This window comes from Bos javanicus, chromosome 5 (assembly GCF_032452875.1).
Source record: "Bos javanicus breed banteng chromosome 5, ARS-OSU_banteng_1.0, whole genome shotgun sequence".
Taxonomy (NCBI): Eukaryota; Metazoa; Chordata; class Mammalia; order Artiodactyla; family Bovidae; genus Bos; species Bos javanicus.
Window position 1 is genome coordinate 58,919,608 of NC_083872.1, and position 17,235 is coordinate 58,936,842.

The 17,235-nt window shown below is 36.0% G+C and overlaps 1 protein-coding gene across 1 annotated transcript; it reads right to left on the reverse strand.

The window, feature by feature from the left end:
• Window positions 1-14,106: 14,106 nt before the first annotated feature.
• Window positions 14,107-15,279, reverse strand: LOC133248875 (olfactory receptor 6C68-like). The gene has a single exon (XM_061419159.1). The coding sequence runs from the start codon at window positions 15,160-15,162 to the stop codon at window positions 14,107-14,109; it is 1,056 nt and encodes a 351-aa protein (XP_061275143.1). The 5' UTR covers window positions 15,163-15,279.
• Between the last annotated feature and the right edge of the window lie 1,956 nt (window positions 15,280-17,235).

A 17,235-nucleotide genomic window follows, 5' to 3' on the forward strand; every position in this document is an offset into this window, starting at 1 on the left:
CAAGGATTTCTGCTTTTGCCCAGTCATCTGGAAAATTTCAGAGACACTTGAAAAGAGTGTAATGAAGCCAAAATGAGTGCTCAATACTGGCTATAGATGACAGGCAAACTGACTTGACTGTCTTGAAATGAATATCTTGTCTATGAGTAGTATTTTATTTTATATATGTTAATAGCTATTGTATTTTCATTCTTGCCTCATCTTTCAATCAGATAATTTTATCTTTGTTCCTAATATTTTTGGCTTAGTCTGTCTATCCATAAGTTATGAAAGCTAGTGGTAAAATACTTTGTAATACTAGGACTTTTTTTCTAAGGTTATTCTTTAACTTTTACTAATTAATTATAAAAATACCAACTTCAATTGTTTTCAGGGTTCATTCATGCCTCCAGGGCTTGGGATTTCCCTTTGTCAATCAACAATTAAGAAATTTCCCCTGCAGAATGGAATTATTTTATGTGATTTAACTTTTTTTCCTGTCTTAGAGCAAACATTTTAAATGTGCTCTTAAAAAATAGAGTAAATATACTCCTTGCTAATGATGCAAGGAGTAAGGATCAACTCTTTGCCCAGATTTATAGTGTTTCCAACTAAACTCCAGGGTTTACAGCTACTATCATACACAAGGAAATAGTTTTGGTTTATTCTTTGCTCGAAGGCTGAAAGCTTTTCCAAGTGAGGGGCTACCCAGGTACAACCATGGCAGATAAATTTGAGATGCTGTGAACAGTTTGACAGCTTAACTACCTTCCCTTCTCCTAGCTGTGAGCACTTAAGACATAACTGTGATACTGAACTCAGCCTTTCACATTCCAGTCAGTTTATCAGTGTTCTAAAAAATAAAATTGTGTCTTTTTCGATCATTAATACAGTTCATTACATGAAACTCAGTTTTTCCTAGATGTTATAAATCAGAGTTTGAGAAAGTAATTGACCTAGGATGTAACTGATTAATTTTTCATTTTTTTAAACATTCTAATAAATCAGTATTTTTAAAGAAAGAGAGGGATGTCAAAATAGATGATAAATTATCAGACTGTATGACCTTTTTATGGGAGAGATGATCTTATTTGTATGTGTTAATGTGTATATATTTTTGTTTATGTTGTGATCAAGGATAAGGTAGGTGCTTATTGTCTTGATATAGCTCAAATTGTACTTCACAATTAATGCTTAAAAATAATTTGTCCTTAATTTAACTTTGGAAGGATAATAAATTTTAAAACTGACATACAATAAATAATTTTTGTTTCATTAAGAAATATCAAAATATACACTAAGAGTTCTGACTTGATAAACACAAATATAATGTATTTCTTACATAGTAATCTATGACCATTTCTTACTAAGAATACTGAAAATAAAAACTTTATCATACTTACTTTTTGCTAGTCAGTCATAACTTCAGGTGATTGTTTAGCAACATTGGTACTTAAGGCTAAAATTAATTTGTGCCTTTCTGTTCTCTCTTGCTCATAACTTCACTCTATATGCTGTTTGGTATTGCATAAGTCTTTCTATTATTCATCACCAAAAATTAAAACAATTTCCTCACAAATCACTCTGGCTATTATAATCCTAGGAGATAATTTCTTTTTCTGCCTGTACCTGAAATAAAAAGCAGTTCCAAGAGTTAAAAATTACTAAGAATTTTCTTAGCCTTTGGAGATCTTTATATTCTAACTTCTCAGGGCAAAGAGAGTTTTGCACATTAACAAAGTTGGCATTTGCTTTATTTAGCATATTTATAACATAATGAATAAACAAAAGGGTCCTTAGAGCCCCAGATTCAATAAAATCACTATAGACTCTTTAGTGTCATAATGTTGGCAAAAAGCCTACAACATGCAGCTGTCAGGAGTAGTATCCTCAGAGGAGAGAAGATGAAACAGTTTAGAGATTGGTGCACAGGGAACAAAAATGAGATGATGCACTGCTCTAAATATTTTATGTTTATATTTATATTATCTAAATCATTTTGAAAATCAAAGAGCCCTGCTTTTCTCTTGTGTTTATTTATTTCATAAATAAATATTTCAGAAATTAATCCATAAAATGTATATCATATCCTAATAGATGGTGACTGCAGCCATGAAATTAAAAGATGCTTACTCCTTGGAAGGAAAGTTATGACCAACCTAAACAGCATATTAAAAAGGAGAGACATTACTTTGCCAACAAAGGTCCATCTCATCAAGGCTATGGTTTTTCCAGTAGTCATGTATGGATGTGAGACTTGGACTGTAAAGAAAGCTGAGTGCTGAAGAATCGATGCTTTTGAACTGTGGCATTGGAGGAGACTCTTTAGAGTCCATTAGACTGCAAGGAGACCCAACCAGTCCATTTTAAAAGAGATCAGTCCTGGGTGTTCTTTGGAAGGAATGATGCTAAATCTGGAACTCCAGTACTTTGGCCACCTCATGAGAAGAGTTTACTTATTGGAAAAGACTCTGATGCTGGGAGGGATTGGGCGCAGGAGGAAAAGGGGACGACAGAGGATGAGATGGCTGGATGGCATCATCGACTCAATGGACATGATTTTGGGTAAACTCCGGGAGTTGGTGATTGACAGGGAGGCCTGCCATGCTGTGGTCCATGGGGTTGCAAAGAGTTCTGTACATCAGTGTCTCTTTTGCTGTCTTGTATACAGGGTTATTGTTACCATCTTTCTAAATTCCATATATATATGTATTAGTATACTGTATTGATGTTTTTCTTTCTGGCTTACTTCACTCTGTATAATAGGCTCCAGTTTCATCCACCTCATTAGAACTGATTCATATGTCATTTATTTTTCATCCATTCCAAGGAGTAAAGAATTTTCAATTGAAAATTAACTTGTCTGTTATATGAATCGTTTCACTTTTTTTTTTTGGTTAGAAACTTTTATTTTTTATTATTTTTTAAATTTTAATTGTAGGCTAATTACTTTACAATATCGTATTGGTTTACAATCTACCCCACAAGAAACCTACAGATGTGTTCTCCTAAGTTCTGGTGAAGCAAGGCATGTCATTTCTATGAATACAGTAAGAAACATCAGCATCACACTATGATAGATAGATAATAAATTACTTATGATTAATAGTCATCTCTATAGAACAGGGGCACGAATCTAGAATCAAACGGAGAAATAACTAGCTCATAATTAGGTACCCTGTTGGATAGTGTGATAAAGGAATTGGCCCTCTGAACTAAGCTGAGAAAATTCTGAAGCTCTCAGTGTTTCACTGTGGCATCCTCACTCAGACCATAGTTCCAGATCCCCAAACTGTCCTCCCTTCCTAGTCACTGATTCTTACCTTCTGTGATCCCAGATGTTAAGTGAATGTTCTGGTAAACCACTTTTGTTCAGGTGTATTTTCTGTTTGGTATATTTCAAAAGTATTTGTATTTATCATTAGCTCACTATAAGTTGATCACTGATGGCAATATTGTTGGAAATTTGGCACTCTAAGTGTATTATAGGTACATGTTGGTATAAATCTGTATTGATTCATAAGAGTGATATCATAAGAAGGTCACTTTTCTTTGTTTCTACTGTTCTAGTGAGTACCCATGAATTCTTTCAAAACATATTGAGAATCTATGATATGTCTGGTTCTACTGTAGCTACTGAGAAGCAAAAGAGTGAGCAGATAACTGACCCATCTATAATGATATATGCAATGAATATTTCCAATGAGTGAAATCCTTTCAAATTTAATATTTCTAAAGCTAAAATCTGTATGCAGGTCAGGAAGCAACGATTAGAACTGGACATGGAACAACAGACTGGTTCCAAATAGGAAAAGTTGTACGTCAAGGCTGTATATTGTCACCCTGCTTATTTAACTTCTATGTAGAGTACATCATGAGAAATGCTGGGCTGGAAGAAGCACAAGCTGGAATCAAGGTTGCCAGGAGAAATATCAATAATGTCAGATATGGAGATGACACCACCCTTATGGCAGAAAGTGAAAAGGAACTAAAAAGCCTCTTGATGAAGGTGAAAGAGGAGAGTGAAAAAGTTGGTTGAAAACTCAACATTCAGAAAATGAGTGAATATCATGGCATCCGGTCCCACCACTTCATGGGAAATAGATGGGGAAACAGTGGAAACAGTGTCAGACTTTAATTATTTGGGCTCCAAAATCACTGCAGATGGTGACTGCAGCCATGAAATTAAAAGATGCTTACTCCTTGGAAGAAAAGTTATGACCAACCTAGATAGCATATTGTAAAGCAGAGACAATACTTTGCCAACAAAGGTCCATCTAGTCAAGACTATGGTTTTTCCTGTGGTCATGTATGTATGTGAGTGTTGGACTGTGAAGAAGGCTGAGGGCTGAAGAATTGATGCTTTTGAACTGTGTGGTGTTGGAGAAGACTCTTGAGAGTCCCTTGGACTGCAAGGAGATCCAACCAGTCCATTCTGAAGGAGATCAGCCCTGGGATTTCTTTGGAAGGAATGATGCTAAAGCTGAAACTCCAGTACTTTGGCCACCTCATGCGAAGAGTTGACTCATTGGAGAAGACTCTGATGCTGGGAGGGATTGGGGGTAGGAGGAGAAGGGGACGACAGAGGATTAGATGGCTGGATGGCATCACTGACTCGATGGACGTGAATCTGAGTGAACTCTGGGAGTTGGTGATGGACAGGGAGGCCTGGCGTGCTGCGATTCATGGGGTCGCAAAGAGTCGGCCATGACTGAGCGACTGTACTGAACTGAACTGAACTGAAAGTGAAAATCTGTTAGAAATACTGTTTTTTTTTTTTTTTTTTTTTTAGATATATCCAGATTAATGTATTGCCGTCTCTGAGTTTTAAATGGATAAGTCTGATAGTTTACAGACACCAAGGGACTAGAATGGTGAATGAAGAAAAAAACTTAAATTACCAAAGAACTTACTCCAATGGAAGGTAATCATGACTTTAATTAGCTGTGTAATCATAATCATCTCCAAGATGAAATTGAAAGTATAAATGGTCTCAAACACATGTACAAATGCCCCTCTCTTGAGGACATACATATTCACAGGCAGTTTTTGAAGTGGATAGTGCTCTCTGAGTTGCCAACTGACTCTCATTAAGGTTCTATTCCATTTAGACCTTCGAATAAAAGTCTTGTGTCTTAAAGTTGAAGTAACAAAATCATTTATTTAAAATACGTGAGAAATATAACTTTATTCGTAGAAGATTTTGAAAATGGTAATTGCTGATGTCTCTCAGCAAGGATAGATTTTTACACAGTGAATAAAATGAATGTTTTATTGTCTCAGACTCTGATGTATGTTCAGGAACCCGCTGTTTGGATAAATAGAGAGTCATTCCTGACTTAAACTGAAACATGACTAATGAATCTAATGTGCACTGAATTTTGGCGAAATACCTGACAGAGGCAGCAGTGGGAATCAGGTCCTTGGAGAAAATAGGATGCTGCCATTTTATTAGACACATTCCAAGAGTAAAATAATAATGTCCTGATGTAAACATATTTCTGGATACTCTTCAACCCATAGACAACAAAGTATTAAGAAAACACAACAAAGTGGCTTTATGTCTATGTTTTCAATGGAAAAATATTTACACAAGTACATTATATATATATATATATATGAAAGTTGTATACTTATGGTCAATTTCTAAGCCAAAAACTGTAAATATTTACATGCAAAATATATATTTTTATTATAATTTTTCTGTATTGTACCTCTTATGGATAAATAGTTATTTAATAAAGCTTCTCATATTTAGCTATTATAAAAGTACATATTATGTTCTATATAAATGTCTTTTATTTCCTTAGTTTATTTTATCAGAAAAGGAATTTCTGAGGCAAAGGCCTTACATTTTAGAATTTTGAAGTGTATTGTCAAATTTGGCTTCCAATTTGTAATATTACCTACATAATACAAAAGTGTCTGGGTCTGTGTTTCACATTGTTGGGATTATGGGTTCTGAAGGAATTCCATCCTTATTTTTTTGCTTGAGTTCTGAATCAACTAGAATGAAGGTAAGTAAATGGAGATGAAAATACCAGTTTTATATAGAGGTATTGAAAACTTAGCTTTGAATATCCCGTAAAAAAATCTTGAGTTATATCTCTAGGTAGGCAGTGCTAGAAATCCACATCTGCCCCACCACCTGGGATAGATCCTTTTGCTAAATGACTTCAAAGAGTATGAAATCTGTCTGTAGACAGTACATGACAGGAAATGGAATAGGATGGATCTAATACAGCATATCCTTGTTCAAATCCACCCATTATGCCAATAGGTAGGAGGCAAGTCAGGGGTTGGCAGAACTAAAAGACTGAGAAAAATGTCCAAATCTTAGAAATAAAGAATGAAAGTGATTGCCTGTCTTTGCAATCTGATTGTAAATAGGTTCATCCAAAAATTATTTAATATACAGTAAAATATGTAGATATTTGACTGTACTATATATTCCAGACTCTGTGAAGTGGCACATTAACTAATGATACCCTAAAGGTTACAATTTTATCATATGATGTTAACCAGTCCAATATATATTAGGTATTTTCAGTTTCTAATATATATTGAGCAGTAGTCTTTTGATTATATATTTATTCCTTGATTTCTCCTCTGGAACAGCAGACTTACCATCTTACTTGTCCTACTATTTAAAATAGAAGAAAATATTTTGCATGTGTTTATTAAATAATTGTATGCCTCATATTTTTTTAATTCTAGGAAAATTATTTCATAATAGAATAAACATTCATTTGGAAAAAATATAATGAGTAGGGACTATGTATTTCTTCCTAATATTTGCCACATTCCTATCCTAGTATCTTCTCTTAATCAGATCCACTTACTCTTAAGCCTTTGGTTAACAACACCTATCATTATATCCCTCAAGTGAGAAAATCAGTTCTTTTTAAAATAGAACAAATTCTATCTTTCCAGTTTTATTTTCCCATTGTCAGTTCTTTTGAATATTTTTCTGGGCTTATGGTAAACATCTTAGAATTTAGTCAAAATCAGGTTACTAAATAAATTACCAAGGTTACTCTAAACCTGTAGCTAAAACTTTATTAGTACTTCCTAATATTTTCCAATACCATGTTTAGATATGTTATCTAATGCAAGTCATCTAAGATCAAGTAAGATCATTACTTTGCCGACAAAGGTCTGTATAGTCAAAGCTATTGTTTTTCCAGTAGTTGTGTATGGATGTGAGAACTGGACAATAAAAAAGGCTGAGTGCCAAAGAATTGATGCCTTTGAACTGTGGTGCTAGAGAAAACTCTGAAGAGTCCCTTGGACTGCAAGATCAAGCCAGTCAATCCTGCTGCTGCTGCTGCTAAGTCGCTTCAGTCGTGTCCGACTCTGTGTGACCCCATAGACGGCAGCCCACCAGGCTCCCCTGTCCCTGGGATTCTCCAGGCAAGAACACTGGAGTGCGTTGCCATTTCCTTCTCCAATGCAGGAAAGTGAAAAGTCAAAGTGAAGTCGCTCAGTCGTGTCCGACTCTTAGCAACCCCATGCACTGCAGCCTACCAGGCTCCTCCATCCATAGGATTTTCCAGGCAAGAGTACTGGAGTGGGGTGCCATTGCCTTCTCCGCCAGTCAATCCTAAAGGAAATCAAACCTGAATATTTATTGGAAGAAGTGATACTGAAGCTTAGGTTCCAGTACTTTGGCCACCTGATGCAAAGAGCTGATTCATTGGAAATGACCTTGATGATGGGAAAGATTGAAGGTAGGAGGAGAAGGGGACAACAGAGTATGAGATGGTTCAACAGCATCACCAACACAATGCACATGAGTTTGAGCAAACTCCGAGAAATAGTGAAGGACAGGAAAGCCTGACATGCTGCAGTCCATGGTGTTGCAAACAGTTGGACATGACTGACTGACTGACTGAACAACAGCAAAGATCAAATGATGGTATAGATACACTAGTAATAAAAGACCATAACTTAAAGATAAGTCAAATTTCGATGTTTAAAAACTCTAACAGGGTATAGGTTCTTACACTGTATAGGTACAGAGTTCTTAGATTGTAGTCCTAATGTGCTATTTTGTGAAACAAACTTCTCTAGTGTTAAAGTGTTAGTTACTAAGTCATGTATGAGTCTTTGAACCCCATTGACTGTAGCCCACCAGGCTCCTCTGCCCATAGGACTCTCCAGGCAAGAATACTGGATGAGTTGCCATGTCCTCTTCCAGGGGATCTTCTAGGTCCAGGGATTGAATCCTGGTCTGCTGCATTGCAGGCAAATTGTTTTCCATCTGCATTTCTAGGGAAGTTCTAATTTCTCTAATCCTAAATGTGTTAAAAGTATAAAGATGATTACAAATTCTTCCTCCCCAGTTTATAATTTTGTCAGCATCTCTTATTGGAAGATGTGGTTGATATACAATAATGTACATGTTTAATGTATACAATTTGATGAGTTTGTACTTATGCTGCATCAGTGAAACCATCACCACAGTCAAGGTAGAGGACAATCCATCAGAACTTTATTTTCAAGTAAGGATAGTTAATGTTTGTGTAGAATTTGGATTTTTTTTCCCCAAAATCTAAAGCTTAACATTAAAAAAACTAAGATCATGCCATCCGGTCCAAACATTTCATGGCAAATAAATGGGAAAACAGTGGAAACAGTGGCTGAATTTATTTTGGGGGGGCTCCAAAATCACTGCAGATGGAGACTGCAGCCATGAAATTAAAAGATTCTCACTCCTTGGAAGGAATGTTATGACCAACCTAGACAGCATATTGAAAAGCAGAGACATTACTTTGCCAACAAAGGTCCGTCTACTCAAGGCTATGGTTTCTCCAGTAGTCATGTATCAATGTGAGAATTGGACTATAAAGAAAGCTGAGTGCCTAAGAATTGATGCTTTTGAACTGTGGTGTTGGAGAAGACTCTTGAGAGTCCCTTGGACTGCAAGGAGGTCCAACCAGTCCTTCCTAAAGGAGATCAGTTCTGGGTGTTCATTGGACGGACTGATGTTGAAACTGAAACTTCAATACTTTGGCCACCTGATGCAAAGAGCTGACTCATTTGAAAAGATCCTGATGCTGGGAAAGATTGAGGGCAGGAGGAGAAGGGTATGATAGAGGATAAAATGGTTGGATGGCGTCACCAACTCAATGGGCATGATGAGTTTGGGTAAACTCCAGGAGTTGGTAATGGATAGGGAGCCCTGGCGTGCTGCAGTCCATGGGGTTGCAAAGAGTCGGACATGACTGAGTGACTGAACTGAACTGAAAACCTGATGCAGTATCCTCTATATTGGATTCCTTCAGAAATTTAAAAATATGAGTCTAACTTGCCTACTTTTAAAGATTCTGAAGTAATAATAAAGCAGGGAATTTGTTATACCACTCTATTTATTCTTCATTCCAAGCTAAAACAAATTTACTAAAAACCCTCAATCTTTTTAACAGTTATGCCAGAAAATATTAATTTTCAGAAATATTTGTTTTTCTAAAAAAAATTCTCTATATATTTAAATCCTGTAAGCTGTTTTCACTGTTTCAGACACTGCATATTCAACCTTCTAATTCCCTCCTTATATTAATATATATTCTTTGTTACTTAAGGCATCTTCAAGAATATGCCTCATTATGTTTCTCAGTTATAAAGAACATTTTATTATTTTTTATTTTAGGTTTGATATACTGGTGATAAATTCACTTTGATTTTTTTCTGGAAAATTCTGTTTTACTTTTTAAAAGTTTGGTATATAACACATTACAATGAGGGCACATCACCAGGTCTTCCTGTTTCCCATAGCACTGATAAGAGTCTCTTGTATACAGTTTTTTTTTTTTTAATGTATAAATATGTTATTTGTGATAATATACCTAAGATTTTAATTGCTGATGATGCAGTGTATTTTACAAAGTGCGTGTACCAATTACATTCCTGTGGAGAGTGTATAAGAATTCCAGTTTTTCACCATCTCATTTGGACTCTTTGTGGGTACCTGCATGTGTGTTTGTAGTCATGTTATTTTCATATACTTACTTCCCAAATATATATTTATTTGGCCAGACCATGCATGAGGCATGCAGGATCTTATTTCCCTGACTAGGGATTGAACCCTGGGCCCTCAGCAATGAAATCACAGAGGCTTAATCACTGGACCACCAGGGAAGTCCCAAAATATCTATTTATGTGAGGTACATGTTTTAGATATTTTGCTCATTTTCTTTGCTTTTCAAATCAGTTTTATTTCGATATAAATTATATACAATGAAATGCATCCATTTTAACTGTAAATTTTGAGAAATTTTGAAAAATATAGCCATCCAAGTAATTACCACACCACAAGATATATAATATCTCCCAAATCCCCAAAGCATTCCCTCATCAGTATATAGCTCACTTTGATCTCATTTAATAATTGACCTGCTTTTTGCCCCTACTGGTTTGTTTTTCCCTTTCTGGAGTGTTAAATTTAGGAAACACAGCATGTACTGTTTTGTGTCTGATAACTTTCACTCAGCATAATCTTTCTGAAATTTTCTATTTTATTTGTCTTAGCAGTTTATACCTTTGCACAGTTGAGTGTTTTTTTTTTTTTTTTTTACTATTTTTATTTATTTATTTTTTGTTTTTTTTTTAATATAAATTTATTTATTTTAATTGAAGGCTAATTACTTTACAATACTGTACTGGTTTTGCCATACATCAACATGAATCCACCATGAGTGTGCACACATTCCTCATCCTGAACCCCCCTTTTTTAATTGTATGAATAAACTAAAATATGTTTCTGTGTTTATTTTTAAACAAGTATTTGAAATATTTGCAACTCTGAGCTTTATGAGTTAAATGGCTACAAAAAATCATGTATATCATTTTGGGGGATGTCAATTGCCATTTTTCTTAGGTAAATAGGAGAGTAATAGCTGAGACATACGGTGACTATGTTTAACTTTTTAAGAACTTGCCAGAATGTTTTCCCAAGCAGTTGTTTCACTTCACATATGCCCACCAGCACTGAATGATAGTTCCAGTTGCTCTCTGTGCTTGTGACTTACATTGTCAGCGTATATTGTGACAATTGTGGCCATTAGAGTGGATATTTGATTCATTTCAATTTGAATATTCTAATGATAATGACTTTGAGCTTCTTTCCAAGTTCCTATTGACTATTCTTATATGCCAAAGAATGCTCAAACTACCGCACAATTGCACTCATCTTACACGCGAGTAAAGTAATGCTCAAAATTCTCCAAGATAGGCTTCAGCAATATGTGCACCGTGAACTTCCTGATTTCAAGCTGGTTTTAGAAAAGGCAGAGGAACCAGAGATCAAATTGCCAACATCCGCTGGATCATTGAAAAAGCAAGAGAGTTCCAGAAAAACATCTATTTCTGCTTTATTGACTATGCCAAAGCCTTTGACTGTGTGGATCACAATAAACTATGGAAAATTCTGAAAGAGATGGGAATACCAGACCACCTGATCTGCCTCTTGAGAAATTTGTATGCAGGTCAGGAAGCAACATTTAGAACTGGACATGGAACAACAGACTGGCTCCAAATTGGAAAAGGAGTCCGTCAAGGCTGTATATTGTCACCCTGTTTATTTAACTTATATGCAGAGTACATCATGAGAAATGCTGGACTGGAAGAAACACAGCTGGAATCAAGATTGCCGGGAGAAATCTCAATAACCTCAGATATGCAGATGACACCACCCTTATGGCAGAAAGTGAAGAGGAACTAAAAAGCCTCTTGATGAAAGTGAAAGTGGAGAGTGAAAAACTTGGCTTAAAGCTCCACATTCAGAAAACGAAGATCATGGCATCTGGTCCCATCACTTCATGGGAAATAGATGGGGAAACAGTGGAAACAGTGTCAGACTTTATTTTTCTGGGCTCCAAAATCACTGTAGATGGTGACTGCAGCCATGAAATTAAAAGACGCCTACTCCTTGGAAGGAAAGTTATGACCAACCTAGATAGCATGTTGAAAAGCAGAGACATTACTTTGCCAACAAAGGTTCGTCTAGTCAAGGCTATGGTTTTTCCTGTGGTCATGTATGGGTGTGAGAGTTGGACTGTGAAGAAGGCTGAGCGCTGAAGAATGGATGCTTTTGAACTGTGATGTTGGAGAAGACTCTTGAGAGTCCCTTGGACTGCAAGAAGATCCAACCAGTCCATTCTGAAGGAGATCAGCCCTGGGATTTCTTTGGAAGGAATGATGCTAAAGCTGAAACTTCAGTACTTTGGCCACCTCATGTGAAGAGTTGACTCACTGGAAGACTCTGATGCTGGGAGGGATTGGAGGCAGGAGGAGAAGGGGACGGCAGAGGATGAGATGGCTGGATGGCATCACTGACTCGATGGATGTGAGTCTTAGTGAACTCTGGGAGTTGGTGATGGACAGGGAGGCCCGGCATGCTGCGATTCATGGGGTTGCAAACAGTTGGACACGACCGAGCAACTGATCTGATCTGATCTGATTGACTATTCATGTGATTCCTTTATGAAGTGTCTACTAAGTTTTTTTGTCATTTTTATTTGGTAATTATCATTTACCTGGTAATTATAATTTATCTAGTAACTATAGTGCTGGCTTAAATTCACCATTCAGAAAACTAAGAGCATGGCATCTGGTCCCATCACTTCGTGCATATAGATGGGGAAACAGTGGAAACGGTGACAGATTCATTTTCTTGGGCTCCAAAATCACTGTGCCATGAAATTAAAATCTATAGCCATGAAATGCAAAGATGCTTGCTCTTGGAAGAAAAGGTATGACAAATCTAGACAGTGTGCTAAAAAGCAGAGACATCACTTTGTCAACAAATATCTGGATAGTCAAAGCTATGGTTTTTCTAGTAGTTATGTGACATGAGAGTTGCATCATAAAGAAAGTTGAAGAATTGATGCTCTTAAACTGTGGTTCTGGAGGAGACTCTTGAGAGTCCCTTGGACTGCATGGAAGTCAAACCAGTCAGTCCTAAAGGAAATAAACCCTGAAAATTCACTGGAAGTATTGATGCTGAAGCTGAAGCTCCAACACTTTGGCCACCTGATGCAAAGAGTTGACTCATTTGAAAAGGCCCTGATGCTGGGAAGGATTGAAGGCAGGAAGAGAAGGGGGCTATGGAGGATGAGGTGGTTGAATGGCATCAATGACTCAATGGACAAGGGTTTGAGTCAACTCCAGGAGATGGTGAAGGACAGGGAAGCCTAGCATGGTACAGTCCGTGGGGTCACAGAGCTGGACACAACTGAGTGGCTGAACAAAAACAACAACAATTATCACTGAGGTTTGATAACAAATTGTTAAAAATATTTGCATGTGTCATCATAAGGAGTGTTGATCTACAATTTTATTCTTGTAATTTCTTGGCCTGGTATTTGTATCAAGTTTATATGGATGTCATAAAGATTGAAAAGTGTTATCTTTTGTGTGTTCTGTAACAATTTGCATAGAATGTGTTATTTGTCTTTTGATAGTATTCATCCACATGATTTTGAGTCAACATGATTTTGGAGTTTTCTTTGTGAAAAGATTTCTAAATATTAATTTAATTTCTGAAACAGAAAGAAAGGTAATAAAAGAAAGATTCTCTATTTATTTTTGAGTTAGGTTTGTAATATTTATCTTTCAAGTAACTTTTATATTTCATCTAAGATGTTAAAAATATTGGTTTAACATTGCCAATAATCATCTTATTGATATGTTAATATGTGGAAGCTCAACAGACTGACAATAACTAGACATATTGTGGTGATGATTTTATCATGTATAAAAATATGGAGTCACTGTGCATTTGAAGGAAATAAATAGAGTATATCAATTACAATTCTAAAACAGGAAAGACTTCTCTATGCCAATAATATAAAATACCTGGGAATATGATTTTAAAGAAGCAAAAGGAATGACTTAAACATGGTAGGTCGGTTAAAGAATTAAAAGTGATATATTTTGTTCTTCATAGAGCAGTGTTCAATAATTAGTTCTTCAGTATATGAATGGAAGGGAAAATTAATGATTAAGTGGCTCTGAAGTCAACCTGATTGGTCTACAAGCTAAAAAAAATATGAAGTTCTATCTTAAATTTGTGAAAATGAGATAGATATGCACTTTTTGAGCTGGCCTATTGACAGATACTTTTTACTATCTTAAGAGAAATGCAATTTTTTTGAGTGAGCCATCAAAGGCTTGTTTAACTTGCTTATTCCTCAGAGTATATATAAAAGGATTCAACATTGGTGATATGGAAGAAATAAGCAGTGATACACCTTTGTTAATATTTACCTCTTCTTTTGCAGATGGTTTGATATAGATGAAGATGCAACTGCCATAAGAGATGGAAAGTACAATCATGTGGGAAGAACATGTAGAAAAAGCTTTTTTTCTTTGTTGAAGAGAAGGGAATTTTAGAATTGTCCTTATGATGTAAATGTAGGAGAGAACTACACAAAGAAGAGTGATGATGAGGATGAGTACGGAACAGGCTATAACCATCTGCTCAATTAACCATGTGTCTGAGCATGAGATCTTCAGGAGAGGTGACACATCACAGGCAAAATGGTCAATGATGTTTGAATCACAGAATTCCAGATGAAAATCTAAGCTGAGTGGTGGGAGGATAGTCATAAGTGCCGCCATCCAGCAGCAGATGACCATTGTTTTGCACAGTTTGTTGCTCATGATTGTCATATAATGCAAGGGTTTGCAGATGGCCACGTAACGATCATATGACATGGTCGCCAAGAGAAAAAATTCAGTTACCCCAAAGAGATCGGTTAAAAATAGTTGTATGAAACATGCCTTATAGGTAATCACTCTATCCCCAGTTGATAGATTGTAGAGGAATCTTGGAATACAGGTGGTTGTAAACAAGATTTCTAAGAAAGAGAAATTTTGGAGAAAAAAATACATGGGTGTTTTAAGGTGGGGATCCATCAGGGTTAGGGTAATGATGGTCAGATTTCCAGTTATACTCAAAATGTAGGTGATAAATAGAAAAATAAAGAGTAAAATCTGCAACTGAGGATCATCTGTCAGTCCCAGAAGGATGAATAATGTCACTGTGGTGTGATTTCTCATTATTGACTCCTGGATTTTGCCAAACCTACCTGTAAATGTCAGAGAGATTTGAACTGCAGAATTCAATGATGAAAACAACCAATGATGAGAACTCTCTTGCTTATTTGACTCATCCAACATCCATGGGCTTTACTTGTTGATCTAAGGAATACATTTCTTGTTTTACGTGAGCTGAATTTCCCCATCTACTTGTACCTAATGATCAAATGAAGCTTTTAAATATGTTTTAATTGCTGATTTACAGCCTAACTTTTCTTTTAGTAAACTCCCAAATTAATTTATAATTAATTAAGCATTTAACTTTTAGCCTGGGTGGTATATTAATTACATTAATTTTTCATTTTGTATATTATAGATATTTTTATATGGTGAAATGTTTCCTTTAACTCATGAGATAAATTAAAAAAATATTAACTTCAATTTCATTCCTTTGCTTTATAATTTGGGAAATGTTAAAATCCTAAAATAAAATTTTGTGTGCTCACTTAGTCGTGTCTGATTCTTTGTGACCCTATGGACTGTAGCCCACCAGGATTCTCTGTCCATGGAATTTTCCAGGCAAGAATACTGGAATGCCTTTCCATTTCCTCCTCAAGGAGATATTCCTGGCCCAGGGATTGAACCTCCATCTCTGTGTCTCCTGCCTTGGCAGGCAGGTTCTTTACCACTGTGCCACCTGGGATTTTAAACTTTCAGTTTTATCTAAAACATAAATTTTGCTTTCTAAAGATTGAGAATTCATTATAATGGCAAAACATATCTTTATTCTAAAGCATTTGCATTTGTAATCTTAAGTTTAAAGTGTAAGATAAACTACCTGTATCTTGAATCTTCTCATTGGATAACACTGTGTAGTACAATCTGCCTATTTTGTTACACGGTTCATCACATTGTGAGGTAATGCTGAGTGCAATGAATGAACTGCTGAAGGATGTAAAAGGTGTACTTTGATGCTTTCATTTAACACTCAGATTGAAGCACATTTACATGCTCTATTATGGTTAAAAACTCAATACAAAAGTTGATGAATATCCTCACCAAGAAACTCTCTTTACTCCATTTTCATTTCTTTCAAGTCCACATTTTTGCCTTTACTTTTTCATGTTGCATTTTTTCTCAGACACTTACTGTCTAGATTTGAACCTCAATAGACATTATAAAGCACTCCATCATGTATCTTCCTGGAACTTACTTCAATCTAAGTCATATACTCATATAATTAAATATAATCATAATACTACATGCCTTATGAAGCATCACTATGAACAAAGCTAGTGGAGGTGATGGAATTCCAGTTGAGCTATTTCAAATCCTAAATGATGATGCTGTTAAAGCACTGCACTCAATATGACAGCAAATTTGGGAAACTCAGCAGTGGCCACAGCACTGGAAAAAGTTCAGTTTTCATTCCAATCCCAAAGAAAAGCAATGTCAAAGAATGCTTAAACTACTGCACAATTGCTCTCATCTCACATGCTAACAAAGTAAAGCTCCAAATTTTCCAAGCCAGGCTTCAGCAGTACGTGAACCATGAGATTCCAGATGTTCAAGCTGTATTTAGAAAAGGCAGAGGAACCAGATATAAAATTGCCAACATCCGTTAGGTCATATAAAAAGCAAGAGAGTTCCAGAAAAAAACATCGATTTCTGCTTTATTGATTATGCCAAAGCCTTTGACTGTTTAGATCATGACAAACTGGAGAAAATTCTTCAAGAGATGGGAATACTAGACTACCTTACCTGCCTCCTGAGAAGTCTGTATGCAGGTCAGGAAGCAACAGTTAGAACCAGACATGGAATGACAGACTGGTTCCATATTGGGAAAGAGTGTGTCAAGGCTGTATATTGTTGCACTGCTAATTTAACTTATATGCAGTTTACATCATGTGAAATGCCAGGCTGGATGAAGCACAAGCCACAAACAAGATTGCCAGAGAAGTATCAATAACCTTAGATATGCAGATGACATCACATTTATGGCAGAAAGAGAAGAGGAACTAGAGAGCCTCTTGATGAAAGTGAAAGAGGAGAGTGATAAGGCTGGCTTAAACCTCAACATTCAAAAAACAAAGATCATGGTTTCTGGTCCCCTCATTCCATGGCAAATAGATGGAGAAACAATGGAAACAGTGATAGACTTTATTTTCTTGGGCTTCAAAATTAATGCAGATGGTGACTGCAGTCATGAAATTA